The sequence below is a fragment of the Oryctolagus cuniculus genome, chromosome 1 (assembly GCF_964237555.1).
Source record: "Oryctolagus cuniculus chromosome 1, mOryCun1.1, whole genome shotgun sequence".
NCBI classification, from domain to species: domain Eukaryota; kingdom Metazoa; phylum Chordata; class Mammalia; order Lagomorpha; family Leporidae; genus Oryctolagus; species Oryctolagus cuniculus.
In genome coordinates, this window is record NC_091432.1 from 68143574 (window position 1) to 68161885 (window position 18312).

The window sequence follows — 18312 nt, forward strand, 5'->3', positions numbered from 1 at the left end:
ATTTTAGCTGGAAGTCACATCTTTCTCCTCAGACCCTCAAGAACCTTATTTGTGCCCCTCTGACAACAATCACAATGTCCCATCTGTGATAGATTTGGTTGAAGGGATAGTTATAACTTTCTAGCTCAATCCTATCTCTGAAATATCCTACATGGAATAATATATAATTAATAAATAATATATAATTAATAAATTTTATTGAAGAAAAAAGTGATGCAAATGCTAGATTTGGGGGATGTCTTCTGTTGTATCAGACTGGGTATCAGTGAAATGGAAATCACTGGAATGGCAAAATCAGAGAAATATGTCTTCTCTACATATCAGCAAAAGTATGAGCTGAAAAATTCTTCCCAACATTATTTTCCTACTAAGCTTTATATTCTCATAGACTTTCTCTTGCATTGCATAAGTTTCTCACACTATAGTATATCAGATAATAGAAGAAGGGCCATACTATTGCCTAAAGACTTTTGCCAAAACATACTCTGCATCTGAGCTAGGTGACTAGCATTTGTAAATTAGAATGGATTTACAAACTAATTTATAAGGCCCATAAAGACTGCTTATTTGAAGCTGTGGGTGTCTAAAATGACAATTCTGAGGAATCAGAGTAGACTAGGAAACAGGGGAAGGGAGAAGGGATGTGCTGCCACCCTTTCAATGGGCCCAACTGTAAGTCACATCCTCTAATAGCTCTAGCCCCCCACTCCCAGTCCTTTATGCCTAAAATTCAAGTAGCTGACATAAACCCCAACTCTGCTTAGACATGAATGATATTTAGGACCTGAGTTCTCCTAACACCAACTGGATACCATTTCCCAAGTAGGAGGACCTCCTGAGGCTACCCAAGAAAGACACATGGGAAGTGTTACTCACCACCAGCAATGAAGTATACGCAGTCAGGGTCCCAAGTATACTCAGAAAAATTATGGAACCGAAGACCCAGATTCCTGTTCCTAGAAAAATGACCCTGAAAAAACGTGTTTCAATCCTTAAAACAGAGCAGAAACCAGCAGCACCTCTATCTAGGATGGGGACAAACAGATTAGTTGAGGTATAAGAAAATGGAGGGAGATAAGAAGAGAGGCAGTTGCAAATAGATCTGTGAAAGTTTTCAGAATATTTACTTGAGGAGTTTCAACTCTGTCCTGTAGGCAACTGGGAACATTAATAGTGTCTTATTTTAAGGGGAAGTATTTTTAAAATTATTTAGAATAGATATTCAAAGAGCATATCATCCTTAAAATCAACATAAATACAGAACTTTTATAATAACAAGAGAAAAAAGTCATCCCATAATTTCAGCTCCTTATTCAAACTAATATTTTTCATTTTGGCAGGTTCCTTATCCATGCACATGTACATTGAATTACAGAAATGTAATCACAGCCACTGTATTAACTGCTGTCTTAGCAGAACAGATTGTTCTATTCCTAAAGTAGTATATGAGGGTAAAAAAATGTTAAGATTTATTTAATTTACTTGAAAGGCAGCGTGATAGAAAGAAATACAGAAAGAGTGGGAGAAAGAGAAGAGAGAGATGCTCAGCCTGCTGGTTCACTCCCCAAATGGCCACAAAAACCAAGACTGGGCCAGGCCAAACCAGAAAGCCTCCCATGTGATTTGCAGGGGTCCAGATGCTTGGACCATCCTACACTTCTTTCCAAAGTGCATTTGCAGGAGGCTGGATTTTTTTTTTTACAGGCAGAGTGGACAGTGAGAGAGAGAGAGACAGAGAGAAAGGAGGCTGGATTGGAAGCAGAGCAGCCAGGACTAGAGCTGGCACTCAGACATGGGATGCCAGTGTTGCAGGCAGCATCATAACCTGCTAATGATCTGTTAAGAGAAACAACGGTATATTAGGGCTAGCATCATTTGTCAAATAATTTAGACTTTTTATTTTAAGACAACAGAAATTACCTACTCACCATATAAAATAGGGAGAGATTATGTTTTTAAAGCTATAAAATACATGTTATAGAACATATAGCCCACATAAAAAATAAAAAAGGAAGGGGTCATTTGGCACAGTGGTTAAGATGCCATCTGTGATGTCTGTATCTACATCGCAATAGCTGGGTTTTCAATATTTGGCATCAGCTCTGGGCTCCAGCTTCCTGCTAGTGCAGTTCCTGGGAAGCAATGTTGACAGATCAAGTAACTAGGTTCCTGCCACCCAGATGGGAGATGTGGATCAAGTTCTTACCTCCTGCTTCAGTTTGGTGCAGTTCCAATAACTGCAGACAGTTAGAGAGTGAACCAGCAGATGGGAACTCTGTTTCTCATTCGATCTCTCAAATAAATTTTAAAACTTTTTAATTTAAAAGAGGGGTGCTGGCATTATGGCATAGCAGGTAAAGCCTTCACTTGTGTTGCCGGCATCCTATAAAGGTGTCAATTTGTATCCTGGCCACACCACTTATGATCCAGCTCCCTGCTAATGGTTTGGAAAAGCAGTGGAAGATGGCCCAAGTGTTTGGATCCCATCACCTATATGGAAGATCCATATGAAGCTCCTGGCTTCAACCTGGCCCAGCCCTGGCTGTTGCAGCAATATGGGCACAGGGTGTTAACCCAGCAGATCCAAAATCTCTCTGCGTCTCTCCCTCTCTCACTGTAACTCTTTCAAAATAAATAAATAAATCTTTAAAAAAGGAAATGGGGAAGGGTGTTTAACATAGCAGTTAAGACATTGTTTGGGATATACATATCCCATCTTCCTGGCTTCATTTTGGATCCAGCTTCCTGCTAATGAGCACCGTAGGAGTCAGCTCAATTGGTTGGGTCTTGGAACACATATTGGAGAACCAAATTGAACTCTGGGATTATAACTTCAGCCTAGCTCAGCCCCAACTGTTGTAGGCATTTGGGATATGAACCACCGGAAGGAGCATCTCCTTCCCTCCTTTCATCCCTCCCCTTCTTTCTCTCTGCCTTTTAAAAAAAGAGAAAAGAACTACCACAAGCCCATTATATTCCTTATTTTCACTAAAATGTTCTTTGTAGGCAACTACTTTGTCAACGAAAGCCATGTCTTCAACATCTACTTGATGCTGGACTTCTATAGGTGATAACTTAATTATTTTACCACTGCATGCCATGGACTCCCACTATCTCCTTTACCACTGGAAACAGAGACATTAAATTTTTAAGTGTAATCAAAGAAGAGTACCAGAACCAGCTTAGAGAACTCATTCTTTTTTTTTAATTTTTTTTATTTGACAAGTAGAGTATAGACAGTGAGAGAGAGAGAGAGACAGAGAGAAAGGTCTTCTGTGGGGAGCAACTCGGACTAGACTAAGTTACTGGAATTAAGACTTATTCTATGCATCTGCTCTCCCACAATATGGCGCTGAGAAGAGAGAAACAGCTTCTATACAGCTGCCTCCAGTTCAACCAATAAATTGTAGGACCTACTCCTGATTGGAGGAGAGCAGCGTACTCGGCGTGTAGGTAGCAGAGTTGGGATTGGTGGAAGAGGACTATAAAGGAGGAGAGAGACAACATGCACCAGGAACATCTAAGGGGAACATCTATCTGAAGGAACACCTGTGCAGCCCCCGAGAGAGCCGGCCGGCAGTGTGCCGCTCCCCCGCGGAAGTGGGGAAAGTGGCCAGGGGGAACCGCCCTTCCACGGAGGTGGAAGGGACGGTAGCCAACCCGGGAAGAACCAGCAGCAAACCTGGGGAGGGCCGAGCAGACAAAAGAACAGCGCAGGGTCCTGTGTCGTTCCTCCACGAAGAGGGGGAGCGACAGTCTTCCTTCCGTTGGTTCACACCCCAATGGCCACTATGGCCGGAGCTATGCTGATCCGAAGCCAGGAGCCAGGTGCTTCCTCCTGGTCTCCCGTGCAGGTGCAGGGGCCCAAGCACTTGGGCCATCCTCCACTGCCTTTCCGGGCCACAGCAGAGAGCTGGACTGGAAGAGGAACAACTGGGACTAGAACCCGGCGCACATGTAGGATGCCAGTGCTGCAGGTAGAGGATTAACCAAGTGAGCCACAGCACTGGCCCCAAGAACTCATTCTGAAATGTCTGTCCCTCTACAACTGCCACTGATATGAAATTCTGTATCTGTAAGGGTTTGCTCAGAGAAACAGAACCACCATGAGTGATGTACAATAAGAGATTATAGGAATTAAGATTTACACAATTTTGGAAACTTATAGAGAGATCTGTGAAAGAGGTTGTTGTCTCAACATGTGGTATTTGATATGTAAGCATGCATGCATGTATGTAAGTATTTATTTGAAAGGAAGGGTGACAGAAGGAAGGGAAGAAAGAGAAGAAGATGGTCCATCTGCTGGTTTACTTCTGAATGCCTGTAACAGGTAGGGCTGCGCCAGAATGACTACAGAGGCCCTAAATACCAATCAGATGTCCCCCATGAGTGGCAGGACCCCAATTAATTGGGCCATCATTTGCTGCCTCTCTTACATACATTAGCAGGAAGCTGGATGAGATAGTATTTGGTTTTACAACCCCATACAATGGTACTTCAACAAGCTCACAAAGGACAATCAAAAGTTAAGTTTATTTCATGAAAAAATATGGGGATCAATTGAAATGAGTACTAACTATTCAAAAAATCAGTAATGTCATTTGTGGTTAAAAATATATGTAGAATTTGGCCGGCACCGCGGCTCAATAGGCTAATCCTCCGCCTTGCGGCGCTGGCACACCAGGTTCTAGTCCCGGTTGGGGCGCCGGATTCTGTCCCGGTTGCCCCTCTTCCAGGCCAGCTCTCTGCTGTGGCCCGGGAGTGCAGTGGAGGACGGCCCAGGTCCTTGGGCCCTGCACCCACATGGGAGACCACGAGAAGCACCTAACTCCTGGCTTCGGATCAGCGCGATGTGCCGGCCGCAGCACTCTGGCCACAGCGGCCATTGGGGGTGAACCAACAGCAAAGGAAGACCTTTCTCTCTGTCTCTCTCTCTCTCTCTCACTGTCCACTCTGCAGATTAAAAAAACAAAAAGAAAAAAGAAACCCAAGTGGGAGGTTCCAAGATGGCCAAATAGGGAGGGAGCTCACCGATCTAGTCCAGGAGAAGATAGTTTAATAAAGGTGGAGATAGTGTAGTCTCAGGGAAGAGTTAGGGAAAAAATGGCAGAGGAAACTCTTCCATAATTAGAGAGACACAGTGGACCTAAGTGGAGGGTGTGGGCACCCACGGCTCGGGACTCCAGCAGCCCAGAGCCTCCACACCAGCACTGGAAAGAGAAGTGAGATGAGACCACAGTAGCCCAAAACACTGGTGGAAAAGCAGCAGGAAGAGCCTAGAGGGAACAAGGCTTGAAGTCCTATAGGGGAAAGTACACCATCCTAACTAAAGGAGAGAAAAAATACAAGGGACAGTATGGACACGATTATCTCTCCATACAAGCTGATAGAGCAGGCACCATTTTGGACATAGTAACAGCTGTGCCAACTCATGTCTGTGCCCAACAATCAGCGGAGCAGAGAAACCTGACTCTGGTGGGGAGTGATAACAGGAGGCTAAGACCTAGTGACTGTGTGGAGCTTTTGAACCGGGACTGTGGAAAAAAAAAAAAAAACTGAGGGTGTGTGGGAGAACTCATGGTGTGGCTGAGACTTTGAGACGTCTCAGTGGGAGACACCACAAGCTCAGGTGGTCCTGGCTACCTGGTGGCAGATAGTGTTGGGGAATTGGAACCTACATTGAGGATTGAAAAGATTCTTTGTGTGGTCCTTGGGACACAGTAGACGAATATTATACGCATTGGGGCAGGCGCTCAGGCACTGATTGCCATAGAGGAGAAGAGCTCAGCTGAGCAAAATTACTTCCCTTCTGACTTAAAAAAGAGAGAGAGAGAGAGAGAGAGAGAGAGAGAAAGATTTACCACGCCAACCTGGGTATGTCACCTTAGGCATGCCCATAACCCTGAAGAACTGAACAGAGCTCTCTGACCTTGTCCACTACAAGCCTCTAGAGATTCACTGAAAGTAGACAATCCACTTATCTCAGAGTCATAGAACAACAATAAAAGCCGCCACAGTGGAAAAAACAAAGAAACCACCGAGTATCTCCACAAATGCCGAACAAATGCAACAACCCAAGAAACAAGAATAAGGAAGACAACATGACACTCCCAAAAGAACATAATACTTCAATACAAGATTATGAAGATGATGAGATAGAAGAAATTTAAGAAATGGAACTCAAAAAATTGATGATAAGAATACTTAGAAGTAATCAAAAACAAATGCATGAACTACTGAAATCCATGCAGGACATGAAAGAAAATCTCACTCATGAAAATGAAATCTTAAGGAGGAATCAAAATGAAATGAGGAATTTAGTAGAACATGAAATTGAGATATTGAAGAGAAATCAAAATGAAATGAAGAATTCAATAGAATAAAAAACACATTTGAGAGTCATAAAAACAGAATCAGTGAGGCAGAAGAGAGAATATTAGACTTAAGACAGAGCACAGAAAAGTATACAATCAAACCAAAGAAAAGAAGAGGAAATTAGAAATCTAAGAAATATTGTTGGGAATCTACAGGATACTATTAAAAACCCAATATTTGGGTTCTAGGATTTCCTGAAGGCATGGAGAGAGAGAGAGAGAGAGAGAGAGAGAGAGAGAGAGAGAGAGAAAAGATTAGAAGGCCTTATTAGTGAGATACTAGCAGAAAACTTCCTGGGTTTGGAGAAAGAAAAAGACATCCAAGTACAGGAAGCACACAGAACTCCCAAAAGACATGAGTAGAAAAAATCCTGCCTGCCATCAGCCAAGCAGAAAAACCTGACTCTGGTGGGGAGAAATAACAGGAGGTTAGGACCTAGTGAAGGTGTGGAGCTAATGAACTGAGACTGTGAAAATCTGAGGGTGGGCGAGAGAACTCACGGGGTACACAAACTCGGTAACCTTGGCAACCTGGTGGGAGACTGCAGAGAAATTTGAGAGTACACTGAGGGCTGCATAGGCCCTTTGTGTGGTCCTTGGGGTAGAGTAGACGAATACCCACAGGGGCCAGATTTCATACATGACTACCCTCAATTCTGCTCAGCTGTGCGGAATTACTTCCCTTCTGAGTCAAAAAAAGAGAGAGAGAGAGAGCCAGCGAGAGAACCACCTGGGTGAGTCACCTTTGGCACACCCTTAACCCTGAAGAATCAAACAGAGCTCTCTGGCCACACCCATCACAGCCTCTAAGGATCCATCAAAAGCAGACAGTCCATTTAATCTAGAGTCATGGAACTTTCTCTAGGATTGACCACATGCTAGGCCATAAAGCAAGTCTCAGCAAATTCAAAAAATCGAAATCATACCACGCATCTTCTCAGATCACAATGAAATAAAGCAGGAAATGAACAATTCAGGAATCCCTAGAGCATCTGCAAACACATGGAGACTAAACAACATGCTCCTGAATGAACAGTGGGTCATAGAAGAAATCAAAAGAGAAATCAAAAGCTTTCTGGAAACAAATGAAGACAACAACACAACATATCAAAACTTATGGGATACAGCAAAAGCAGTGTTAAGAGGAAAATTTGCAGCAATAGGTGCCAACATCAAGAAATTGGAAAGGCACCAAATAAATGAGCTATCAATGCATCTCAAGAATCTAGAAAAACTACAGAAAACCAAACCCAAAACTAGTAGACAAGAGAAATAATTAAAATTAGAGACGAAATCTGCAAAATTAAATCCAAAAAAATTACAAGAGATCAGGAAAATGAAGAGCTAGTTTTTCTGAAAAAATAAAATAAAATAGGGGGCGGAGCCAAGATGGCGGAATAGTGAGGGCGCGCACCGATAGTCCGGGAAAATTTAGTTTAATAAAAGGGGAGTTACGGTAGCCTCAGAAAAAAGAACCAGGAAAATATTGCAGACAAAACTCTTCTGGATCCAGTGGGCGTGAATCGGAGGACCTACTGGGAGAACAAGGTCGCCCACCGCGCGCGAAAGCCGAACCACAGGACCGAGCCGCGGGACTGAGCCGCGGAAGCCGAGCCGAGGGACGGAGCTGCGCGCAAGTGCTCGAAGGGGAGTGCAACAGCGGGGAGACTTGGGAAGTCCAGGGCTCCGAGTCCACACATCGGCACTGGAAGGGGAGCAGACCTGCGTGGAGAGCGTGGGAGCCCACAGTTCGGGACGTCAGCGGCAGACTCAACACACCAGCGCTGGAACGCGAGGTGAGCCGAACCTCAATAACCCGAGACACCGGCAGGCAAGCGGAGAGAGGAGACTAGAGGGAACGACCCCCGGGGCGGGGGGGACTTCACCAAGCTAACTGGAAGAGAGAGAGAGGGAAAAAAAAAAAAAAAAAAGGTGACTGGTATGGACACGGGTTTCTCTCTCTCCGCTCACCTCTCAAGGGCGAGCAAGACAAAGAGCAGGCACCATCTTGGACATACGTCATAAGCAGAGCGACCTCAGGTCTGCACCGGCCCTGAGCCTAGCAGTAAAACCTGACTCTGGGTGGGGCGAATTAACAGGAGATTAGGACTTAGTAAATTTATGGTGCTACTGAACTGAGACTGTGAAAAAAGAGACGGTGGGGGAGAGAACTCACGGAATTCACGTGAGCACTCTCCAGAGACGCTACAATTCCGTAACTTTGGCAACCCAGTGGGAGACTGAAGGAGAATTTGAGCCCACTCTAAGGGCCGATCAGATTCCCTGTGTGGTCCTTGGGAAAGAGCTTCTGATCTCTGGCTCCTGTGGGTATATCATTTGCCTGCTAACTACCTCCAACTTTGTTCAGCTGTGCAGAATAACTTCCCTGTTGAATCAAAAAAAAAAGAGAGAGAGAGAGAGAGAGAGAGAGAGGTTTACCACGCCTAACCTGGGAGTGTCACCTTTGGCACACCAAACAGAGCTCTCAGGCCACACCCATCTCAAGCCCTAAGGCTCCATCAAAAACAGATAGTCCACTTAATCTAGAGTCATAGTATAACAAGAAAAAGCACCACAGTGAAGAAACCAAATATCTCCAATATGACAAATAACAAACGCAAAAACCAAGGTAATAAAAACAAGGAAGTCACCATGAAGCCCTCAAATGAAAAAGACACCCCAATTCAAGATTATGAGGATGATGACATAGAAGAAATGCAAGAAGCAGATCTCAAAAAATTGATAAGAACATTAAGAAGTTCTCAAAAACAAATTCTTGAACTACAGAAATCCTTAATGGACAAGATAGAAAATCTCTCTCGTGAAAATGAAATATTAAGGAGGAATCAAAATGAAACGAAACAACTAGTACAACAGGAAACTGGGATAGTGACTGAAGTGAAGAATTCAATAGATCAAATGAAAAACACAATAGAGAGCCTTACAAACAGAATGGGAGAAGCAGAAGAGAGAATATCGGACTTAGAAGACAGAGAACAGGAAAGGATACAGTCAGACCAAAGAAAGGAAGAGGAAATTAGGAATCTAAAACATATTGTCGGGAATCTTCAGGATACTATTAAAAAACCCAACATTCGGGTTCTAGGAGTTCCTGAAGGCATGGAGAGGGAGAAAGGATTAGAAGGCCTTTTTAGTGAGATATTAGCAGAAAATTTCCCAGGTTTGGAGAAGGACAGAGAAATCCTAGTACAGGAAGCTCACAGAACCCCTAATAAACACGACCAAAAGAGACCCTCACCACGGCACGTTGTAATTAAACTCTCCACAGTGAAACATAAAGAAAAGATCCTAAAATGTGCAAGAGAGAAACGTCAAATTACTCTCAGAGGATCTCCAATCAGACTCACAGCTGACTTCTCATCAGAAACTCTACAAGCTAGGAGGGAATGGCAAGATATAGCCCAGGTACTAAGAGAGAACAACTGCCAGCCCAGAATATTATATCCTGCAAAGCTATCATTTGTGAATGAAGGTGAAATAAAGACTTTTCATAACAAACAGAAATTGAAAGAATTTGTTGCCACTCGTCCAGCCCTGCAAAAGATGCTTAAAGATGTGTTACACACAGAAACAAAGAAACACGGTCATCAATATGAAAGAAGGTAAAGGAAGGAAACCAAGGAAGGAAAGCTCACAGCAAAAGATCACAGGGAATTCAAAGCATATATTAGAACTTATCTTTGGCAAATGGCAGGGCAAAGTTACCACTTATCATTAGTCACATTGAACGTGAATGGCCTGAACTGTCCAGTTAAAAGACACCGTTTGGCTGATTGGGTTAAAAAACAAAACCCATCTATTTGCTGCCTACAAGAAACACATCTTTCCAACAAAGATCCATACAGACTGAAAGTGAAAGGCTGGAAAAAGATATACCATGCCAACAGAAATGAAAAAAGAGCAGGCGTAGCCATCTTAATATCAGACACCATAAACTTTACCACAAAAACCATTAAGAGAGACAAAGAGGGACACTACATAATGATTAAGGGATCAATTCAACAGGAAGATATAACAATTATCAATGTATATGCACCTAACTACAGGGCACCGGTTTATCTAAAAGATATGTTAACGGACTTAAAGGGAGACTTAGACCCCAATACAATAGTACTGGGGGACTTCAATACTCCACTCTCAGAAATAGACAGATCAATAGGACAGAAGATCAACAAGGATACAGTAGATTTAAACGACACTATAGCCCAAATGGATCTAACAGATATATACAGAACTTTCAATCCTACAGCTAAAGATTATACATTCTTCTCAGCAGTACATGGAACCTTCTCTAGGATTGACCACATACTAGGCCATAAAGCAAGTCTCAGCAAATTCAAAAGAATTAGAATCATACCATGCAGCTTCTCAGACCATAAAGGAATGAAGTTGGAAATGAACAACTCAGGAATCCCTAGAGCATACGCAAACACATGGAGATTGAACAACATGCTCCTGAATGAACAATGGGTCATAGAAGAAATCAAAAGAGAAATCAAAAACTTTCTGGAAGTAAATGAGGATAACAGCACAACATACCAAAACTTATGGGACGCAGCAAAAGCAGTGTTAAGAGGAAAGTTTATATCAATAGGTGCCTACATCAAGAAATTGGAAAGGCACCAAATAGATGAGCTTTCTATTCACCTCAAGGATCTAGAAAACCTACAGCAAACCAGACCCAAATCTAGTAGGAGAAGAGAAATAATTAAAATCAGAGAAGAAATCAACAGGATTGAATCAAGAAAAACATTACAAAAAATCAGCCAAACGAGGAGCTGGTTTTTTGAAAAAATAAACAAAATTGACACCCCATTGGCCCAACTAACTAAAAAAAGAAGAGAAAAGACCCAAATCAATAAAATCAGAGATGAAAAAGGAAATGTAACAACAGACACCACAGAAATAAAAAGAATCATCAGAAATTACTACAAGGACTTGTATGCCAGCAAACAGGGAAACCTATCAGAAATGGATAGATTCCTGGACACATGCAACCTACCTAAATTGAACCAGGAAGACATCGAAAACCTAAACAGACCCATAACTGAGACAGAAATTGAAACAGTAATAAAGGCCCTCCCAACAAAGAAAAGCCCAGGACCAGATGGATTCACTGCTGAATTCTACCAGACATTTAAAGAAGAACTAACTCCAATTCTTCTCAAACTATTCAGAACAATTGAAGAAGAGGGAATCCTCCCAAATTCTTTCTATGAAGCCAGCATCACCTTAATTCCTAAGCCGGGAAAAGATGCAGCACTGAAAGAGAATTACAGACCAATATCCCTGATGAACATAGATGCAAAAATCCTCAATAAAATTCTCGCCAATAGAATGCAACAACACATCAGAAAGATCATCCACCCAGACCAAGTGGGATTTATCCCTGGTATGCAGGGATGGTTTAATGTGCGCAAGACAATCAATGTGATACACCACATTAACAGACTGCAGAAGAAAAACCATATGATTCTCTCAATAGATGCCGAGAAAGCATTTGATAAAATACAACACCCGTTCATGATGAAAACTCTAAGCAAACTGGGTTTGGAAGGAACATTCCTCAATACAATCAAAGCAATCTATGAAAAACCCACAGCCAACATCCTATTGAATGGGGAAAAGTTGGAAGCATTTCCACTGAGATCTGGGACCAGACAGGGATGTCCACTCTCACCACTGCTATTCAATATAGTTCTGGAGGTTCTAGCCAGAGCTATTAGGCAAGAAAAAGAAATTAAAGGGATACAAATTGGGAAGGAAGAACTCAAACTATCCCTCTTTGCAGATGACATGATTCTTTATTTAGGGGACCCAAAGAACTCTACCAAGAGACTATTGGAACTCATAGAAGAGTTTGGCAAAGTAGCAGGGTATAAAATCAATGCACAAAAATCAACAGCCTTTGTATACACAGACAATGCCATGGCTGAGGAAGAAATTCTAAGATCAATCCCATTCACAATAGCTACAAAAACAATCAAATACCTTGGAATAAACTTAACCAAGGACGTTAAAGATCTCTACGATGAAAATTACAAAACCTTAAAGAAAGAAATAGAAGAGGATACCAAGAAATGGAAAAATCTTCCATGCTCATGGATTGGAAGAATCAATATCATCAAAATGTCCATTCTCCCAAAAGCAATTTATAGATTCAATGCAATACCAATCAAGATACCGAAGACCTTCTTCTCAGATCTGGAAAAATTGGTGCTGAAATTTATATGGAGGCACAAGAGACCTCGAATAGCTAAAGCAATCTTGTACAACAAAAACAAAGCCGGAGGCATCACAATACCAGATTTCAGGACATACTACAGGGCAGTTGTAATCAAAACAGCATGGTACTGGTACAGAAACAGAAGGATAGACCAATGGAACAGAATTGAAATACCAGAAATCAACCCAAACATCTACAGCCAACTTATATTTGATCAAGGATCTAAAACTAATTCCTTGAGCAAGGACAGTCTATTCAATAAATGGTGCTGGGAAAATTGGATTTCCACGTGCAGAATCATGAAGCAAGACCCCTACCTTACACCTTACACAAAAATCCACTCAACATGGATTAAAGACCTAAATCTACGACCTGACACCATCAAGTTACTAGAGAACATTGGAGAAACCCTTCAAGATATTGGCACAGGCAAAGAGTTTCTGGAAAAGACCCGGGAGGCACAGGCAGTCAAAGCCAAAATTAACTATTGGGATTGCATCAAATTGAGAAGTTTCTGTACTGCAAAAGAAACAGTCAGGAGAGTGAAGAGACAACCGTCAGAATGGGAAAAAATATTTGCAAACTATGCAACAGATAAAGGGTTAATAACCAGAATCTACAAAGAGATCAAGAAACTCCACAAAAACAAAACCAACAACCCAATTAAGAGATGGGCCAAGGACCTCAATAGACATTTTTCAAAAGAGGAAATCCAAATGGCCAACAGGCACATGAAAAAATGTTCAAGGTCATTAGCAATCAGAGAAATGCAAATCAAAACCACAATGAGGTTCCACCTCACCCCGGTTAGAATGGCTCACATTCAGAAATCTACCAACAACAGATGCTGGCGAGGATGTGGGGAAAAAGGGACACTAACCCACTGTTGGTGGGAATGCAAACTGGTCAAGCCACTATGGAAATCAGTCTGGAGATTCCTCAGAAACCTGAAGATAACCCTACCGTTCGACCCAGCCATCCCACTCCTTGGAATTTACCCAAAGGAATTTAAATTGGCAAACAAAAAAGCGGTCTGCAGCCTAATGTTTATTGCAGCACAATTCACAATAGCTAAGACCTGGAACCAACCTAAATGCCCATCAACGGTAGACTGGATAAAGAAATTATGGGATATGTACTCTTTAGAATACTATACTGCAGTAAGAAACAACGAAATCCAGTCATTTGCAACAAAATGGAGGAATCTGGAACACATCATGCTGAGTGAAATAAGCCAGTCCCAAAGGGACAAATACCATATGTTCTCCCTGATCGGTGACAACTGACTGAACACCAAAAAGGAAACTTGTTGAAGTGAAAGGGACACTATGGGAAACGGTGACTTGATCAGCATAGCCCTGACTGTTAATGAACAGCTTAATACATTATCCCTCTTAGTAGTTTTTTTGTCTGTTCTACTTAATATGACTGATTTAATTCTGTAATTAATACACAGTTATTCTTAAGTGTTGAAATTTAACTGAATTGTGATCCCTGTTAAACATAAGAGTAGGAATAAGAGAGGGAAGAGATATATAATTTGGGACATGCTCAAGCTGACTTGCCCCAAATGGTAGAGTTAGAAACATACCAGGGGATTCCAATTTAATCCCATCAAGGTGGCATGTACCAATGCCATCTCACTAGTCCAAGTGATCAATTTCAGTTCGCAATTGATCATAATGAAAGGACTAAGAGTCAAAGGGAGCACATAAGCAAGTCTAGTACCTGCTAACACTAACCGATAGAATAAATAAAGGGGAGAGTGATCCAACATGGGAAGTGAGATACTCAGCAGACTCATAGAATGGCAGATGCCCTAAATAGCACTCTGGCCTCAGAATCAGCCCTAAAGGCACTCGGATCTGGCTGAAAAGCCCATGAGAGTATTTCAGGCATGGAAAGCCAAGACACTCTGGCAAAAGATCTCTGTGAGTGAGATCTCAGTGGAAAGAACAGGTCTTCAAAGAAGGAGGTACCTTTCTCTGAAGGGAGGAGAGAACCTCCACTTTGACTATGACCTTGTCTAAACAAGATAAGAGTCGGAGAACTCAAGGGGCTTCCATAGCCTTGGAAACTCATGACTGGAGCATAGGGAGATTACTGATGCCATAGACAGGAGTGTCAATTGGTAAAGTCAACAACAGGAGTCACTGTGCACTTACCCCTCATGTAGGATCTCTGTCCTTAATGTGCTGTGCATTGAGATTTAATGCTATAATGAGTACTCAAATAATATATTTCACTTTGTGTTTCTATGGGGGTGCAAACTGTTGAAATCCTTACTTAATGCATACTAAACTGATCCTCTGAAAAAAAAAAAAAAAAAAAAGAAAAGAAAAGAAACTATCAACTCCCAACTTGACTCTCACTGGGATTAAACATGACAATAGGTCTGATCTGATTTCATCATCATTAAAAAAAATCATCTATTATTTTTCACTTTATGTTTCTGTGTGGGAGCAAACTGTTGAAAGCCTTACTTAATGTATACTAAGCTGATCTTCTGTATATTAAGATAATCGAAAATGAATCTTGATGTGAATGGAAGGGGAGAGGGAGTGGGAAAGGGGAGGGTTGTGGGTGGGAGGGACGGTATGGGGGGGAAGCCATTGTAATCCATAAATCGTACTTTGGAAATTTATATTCATTATATAAAAGTTAAAAAAAAATAAAAAATAAATAAAAAATTAAAAAAAATAAAATAAAATAAAATAAAATTGACACACCATTGGCCCAACAAACCAAAAAAGGAGAGAGAAGACCAAATCATTAAAATTAGAGATGAAAAAGGGAATGTAACAACAGACACCACAGAAATAAAAAGAGTCATCAGAAATTACTACAAGGACTTACATGCCAGCAAACAGGGAAATCTATCAGAAATGGATAGATTCCTGGACACATATGACCTACCTAAATTGAGCTATAAAGACACAGAAAAACTAAACAGACCCAAAAACAAGTCTGAAATTGGATCAGTAATAAAAGGCCTCCTAACAAAGTAAAGCCCAGGACCAGATGGATTCACTGCGACATCAATCAAAATACCAAAGACATTCTTCTCAGATCTGAAAAAAATGATGCTGAAAATCATATGGAGACACAGGAGACCTCTGTACAACAGAAACAGAGCCGGAGGCATCACAATACCAGATTTCAGGGCATACTACAGGGCAGTTGTAATCAAAACAGTATGGTACTTTTACAGAAACAGATGGATACACCAATGGAACAGAACACAAACACCAGAAATCAATCCAAACATCTACAGCCAACTTATATTTGATCAAGGGTCCAAAACCAATCCCTGGAGTAAGGACAGTCTATTCAATAAATGGTGCTGGAAAAAACTGGATTTCCACATGCAGAAGCATGAAGCAAGACCATACCTTACACCTTACACAAAAATCCACTCAACATGGATTAAAGATCGAAATCTACGACCCAACAGCATCAAATTATTAGAGAGCATTGGAGAAACTCTGCAAGATATAGGTACCAGCAAAGACTTCTTGGAAAAGACCCCAGAAGCACAGGTAGTCAAAGCCAAAATTAACAACTGGGATTACATAAAATTGAGAAGTTACTGTACTGCAAAAGAAACAGCCATGAAAGTGAAGAGGCAACAGATAGAATGGGAGAAAATATTTGTAAATTATGTAACTGATAAGGGATTAATAACCAGAATCTACAAAGAGATCAAGAAACTCCACAGCAACAAAACAAACAACACACTTAAGAGGTGGGCAGACATTTTTCAAAAGAGGAAATCCAAATGGCCAACAGACACATGAAAACATGTTCAAGATCACTAGCCATCAGGGAAATGCAAATAAAAACCACAATGAGTTTCACCTCACCCCAGTTACAATGGCTTACATACAGAAATCAACTAACAACAGATGCTGGTGAGAATGTGGGGAAAAAGGCACACTAATCCACTGTTGTTGGTAATGCAGACTGGTAATGTCACTATGGAAGACAGTTTGGAGATTCCTTCAAAACCTGAATATAGCCCTACCACACGACCCAGCCATCCCACTTCTCAGAATTTACCCAAGGGAAATTAAATTGGCAAATAAAAGAGCTGTCTGCAACTCAATGTTTATTGCCGCTCAATTCACAATATCTAAGACATGGAATCAACCTAAATACCCATCAACAGAAGACTAGATAAAGAAATTATGGGATATGTACTCTATAGACTACATAGTGGTAAAAAAAATGAAATACAGTCATTTGCAACAAAATGGAGGAATCTGGAAAACATGCTGAGTGAAATAAGCCAGTCTCGAAGGGACAAATATTATATGTCCTCCCTGAACTATGACAACTAACTGAGCACCTAAAAGGAAACATGTAGAAGTGCAAGGGACACTATGAGAAGCAATGACTTGATCAGCCCTTGCCCTGACTGCCAAGGAACAGCTTACTATTTTATTCTTTTTAGTATTTTCTTTTTCTTTAATACCATTGGATGAACAATTTAATTAACACACAATTATTCTTAGGTGTTTAAATTCAACTGAAAAATGATCCTTGTTAAAAATAAGAGTGGGAATAAGAGAGGGAGGAGATGTACAGTTGAGCACATGCTCACTCGGACTTACCCCAAATGGTAGAGTTAGAAACATGCCATGGGACTCCAAATCTCATTAAGTTGGCAGGTACCAAAGCCATCTTACTAGTTAAAGTGATCAGTTTAAGTTCATAATCGATCATAAAGATAGGATTAAATGTCAAAGGGATCACATAAATAAGACCAGTGTCTTCTAATAATACTGATAGAATTAAAAAGAAGAGAACTATCCAACATGGGAAATGGGATACACAGCAGACTCATAGATTGGCAAATGCTCTAAACAGCACTCTGGCCTCAGAATCAGCCCTTAAGGCATTCGGATCTGGCTAAAAGCCCACAAGAGTTTCTCAAGCATGGAAAGCCAAGACACTGTGGCCAAAAAATGACCTAAATGAAAAATCTCTGTGAGTGATATCCCAGTAGAAAGAACGGGCCATAAATGAAGGAGGTACCTTTCTCTGAAGGGAAGAGAGAACTTAAACTTTGACTATGGCCTTGTCTAAATAAGGTCAAGTTTGTGAACTCAAGAGGCTTCCATAGCCTTGGCAGCTCATGACAAGAGCCTCAAGTGATCACCTATGTCATAAATAAGAGTGTTATTGTTAAATCAGCAACAGGAGTCACTGTACACCTTCCCCATGTAGGATCTCTATGCTTAATATGTTATACTATGAGAATTAACCGTAAAACTAGTCTTCAAACAGTACTTTATACTTTTTGTGTCTGTGTGGGTGCAAACTTTTAAAATCTTTACTTAGTATATGCTAAGTTAATCTTCTGCATATAAAGATAATTAAAAATGAATCTTAATGGAAAATGGGATGGGAGAGGAATGGGAGATGGGATGGTTTACGGGTGGGAGGGTGGTTGTGGGGAGAAAATAGCTATAATCCAAAAGTTGTACTTTCGAAATTTATATTTATTAAATGAAAGTTTTATTTAAAAAAAAACCCACAGGCTATTTAGAAGAAAAATTTCCAAAACATACTGAAATGTTTTTTTTAAAGGCAAAATATGAAAAAAACAAATCACACAAAGCTAGTATGGAAGTATTATCACTTGTTTCCCATTATAAAACTCCCTATTAACCTCCTACCCCTCCTGCC

At 41.1% G+C, this 18312-nt stretch overlaps 1 protein-coding gene across 4 annotated transcripts in view; it reads right to left on the minus strand.

Moving 5' to 3' along the window:
• LOC100350306 (glycerophosphodiester phosphodiesterase domain-containing protein 4) overlaps positions 1 to 18312 on the minus strand; it is a 165804-nt gene that overhangs the window by 67304 nt on the left and 80188 nt on the right. For all 4 annotated transcript variants that reach the window (XM_051850711.2, XM_008263628.3, XM_051850704.2 and 1 more), the window contains one exon: positions 877 to 970. In XM_051850711.2, the coding sequence (XP_051706671.1) occupies positions 877 to 970 (94 nt within the window). The remainder of the gene's footprint in view (positions 1 to 876; positions 971 to 18312) is intronic.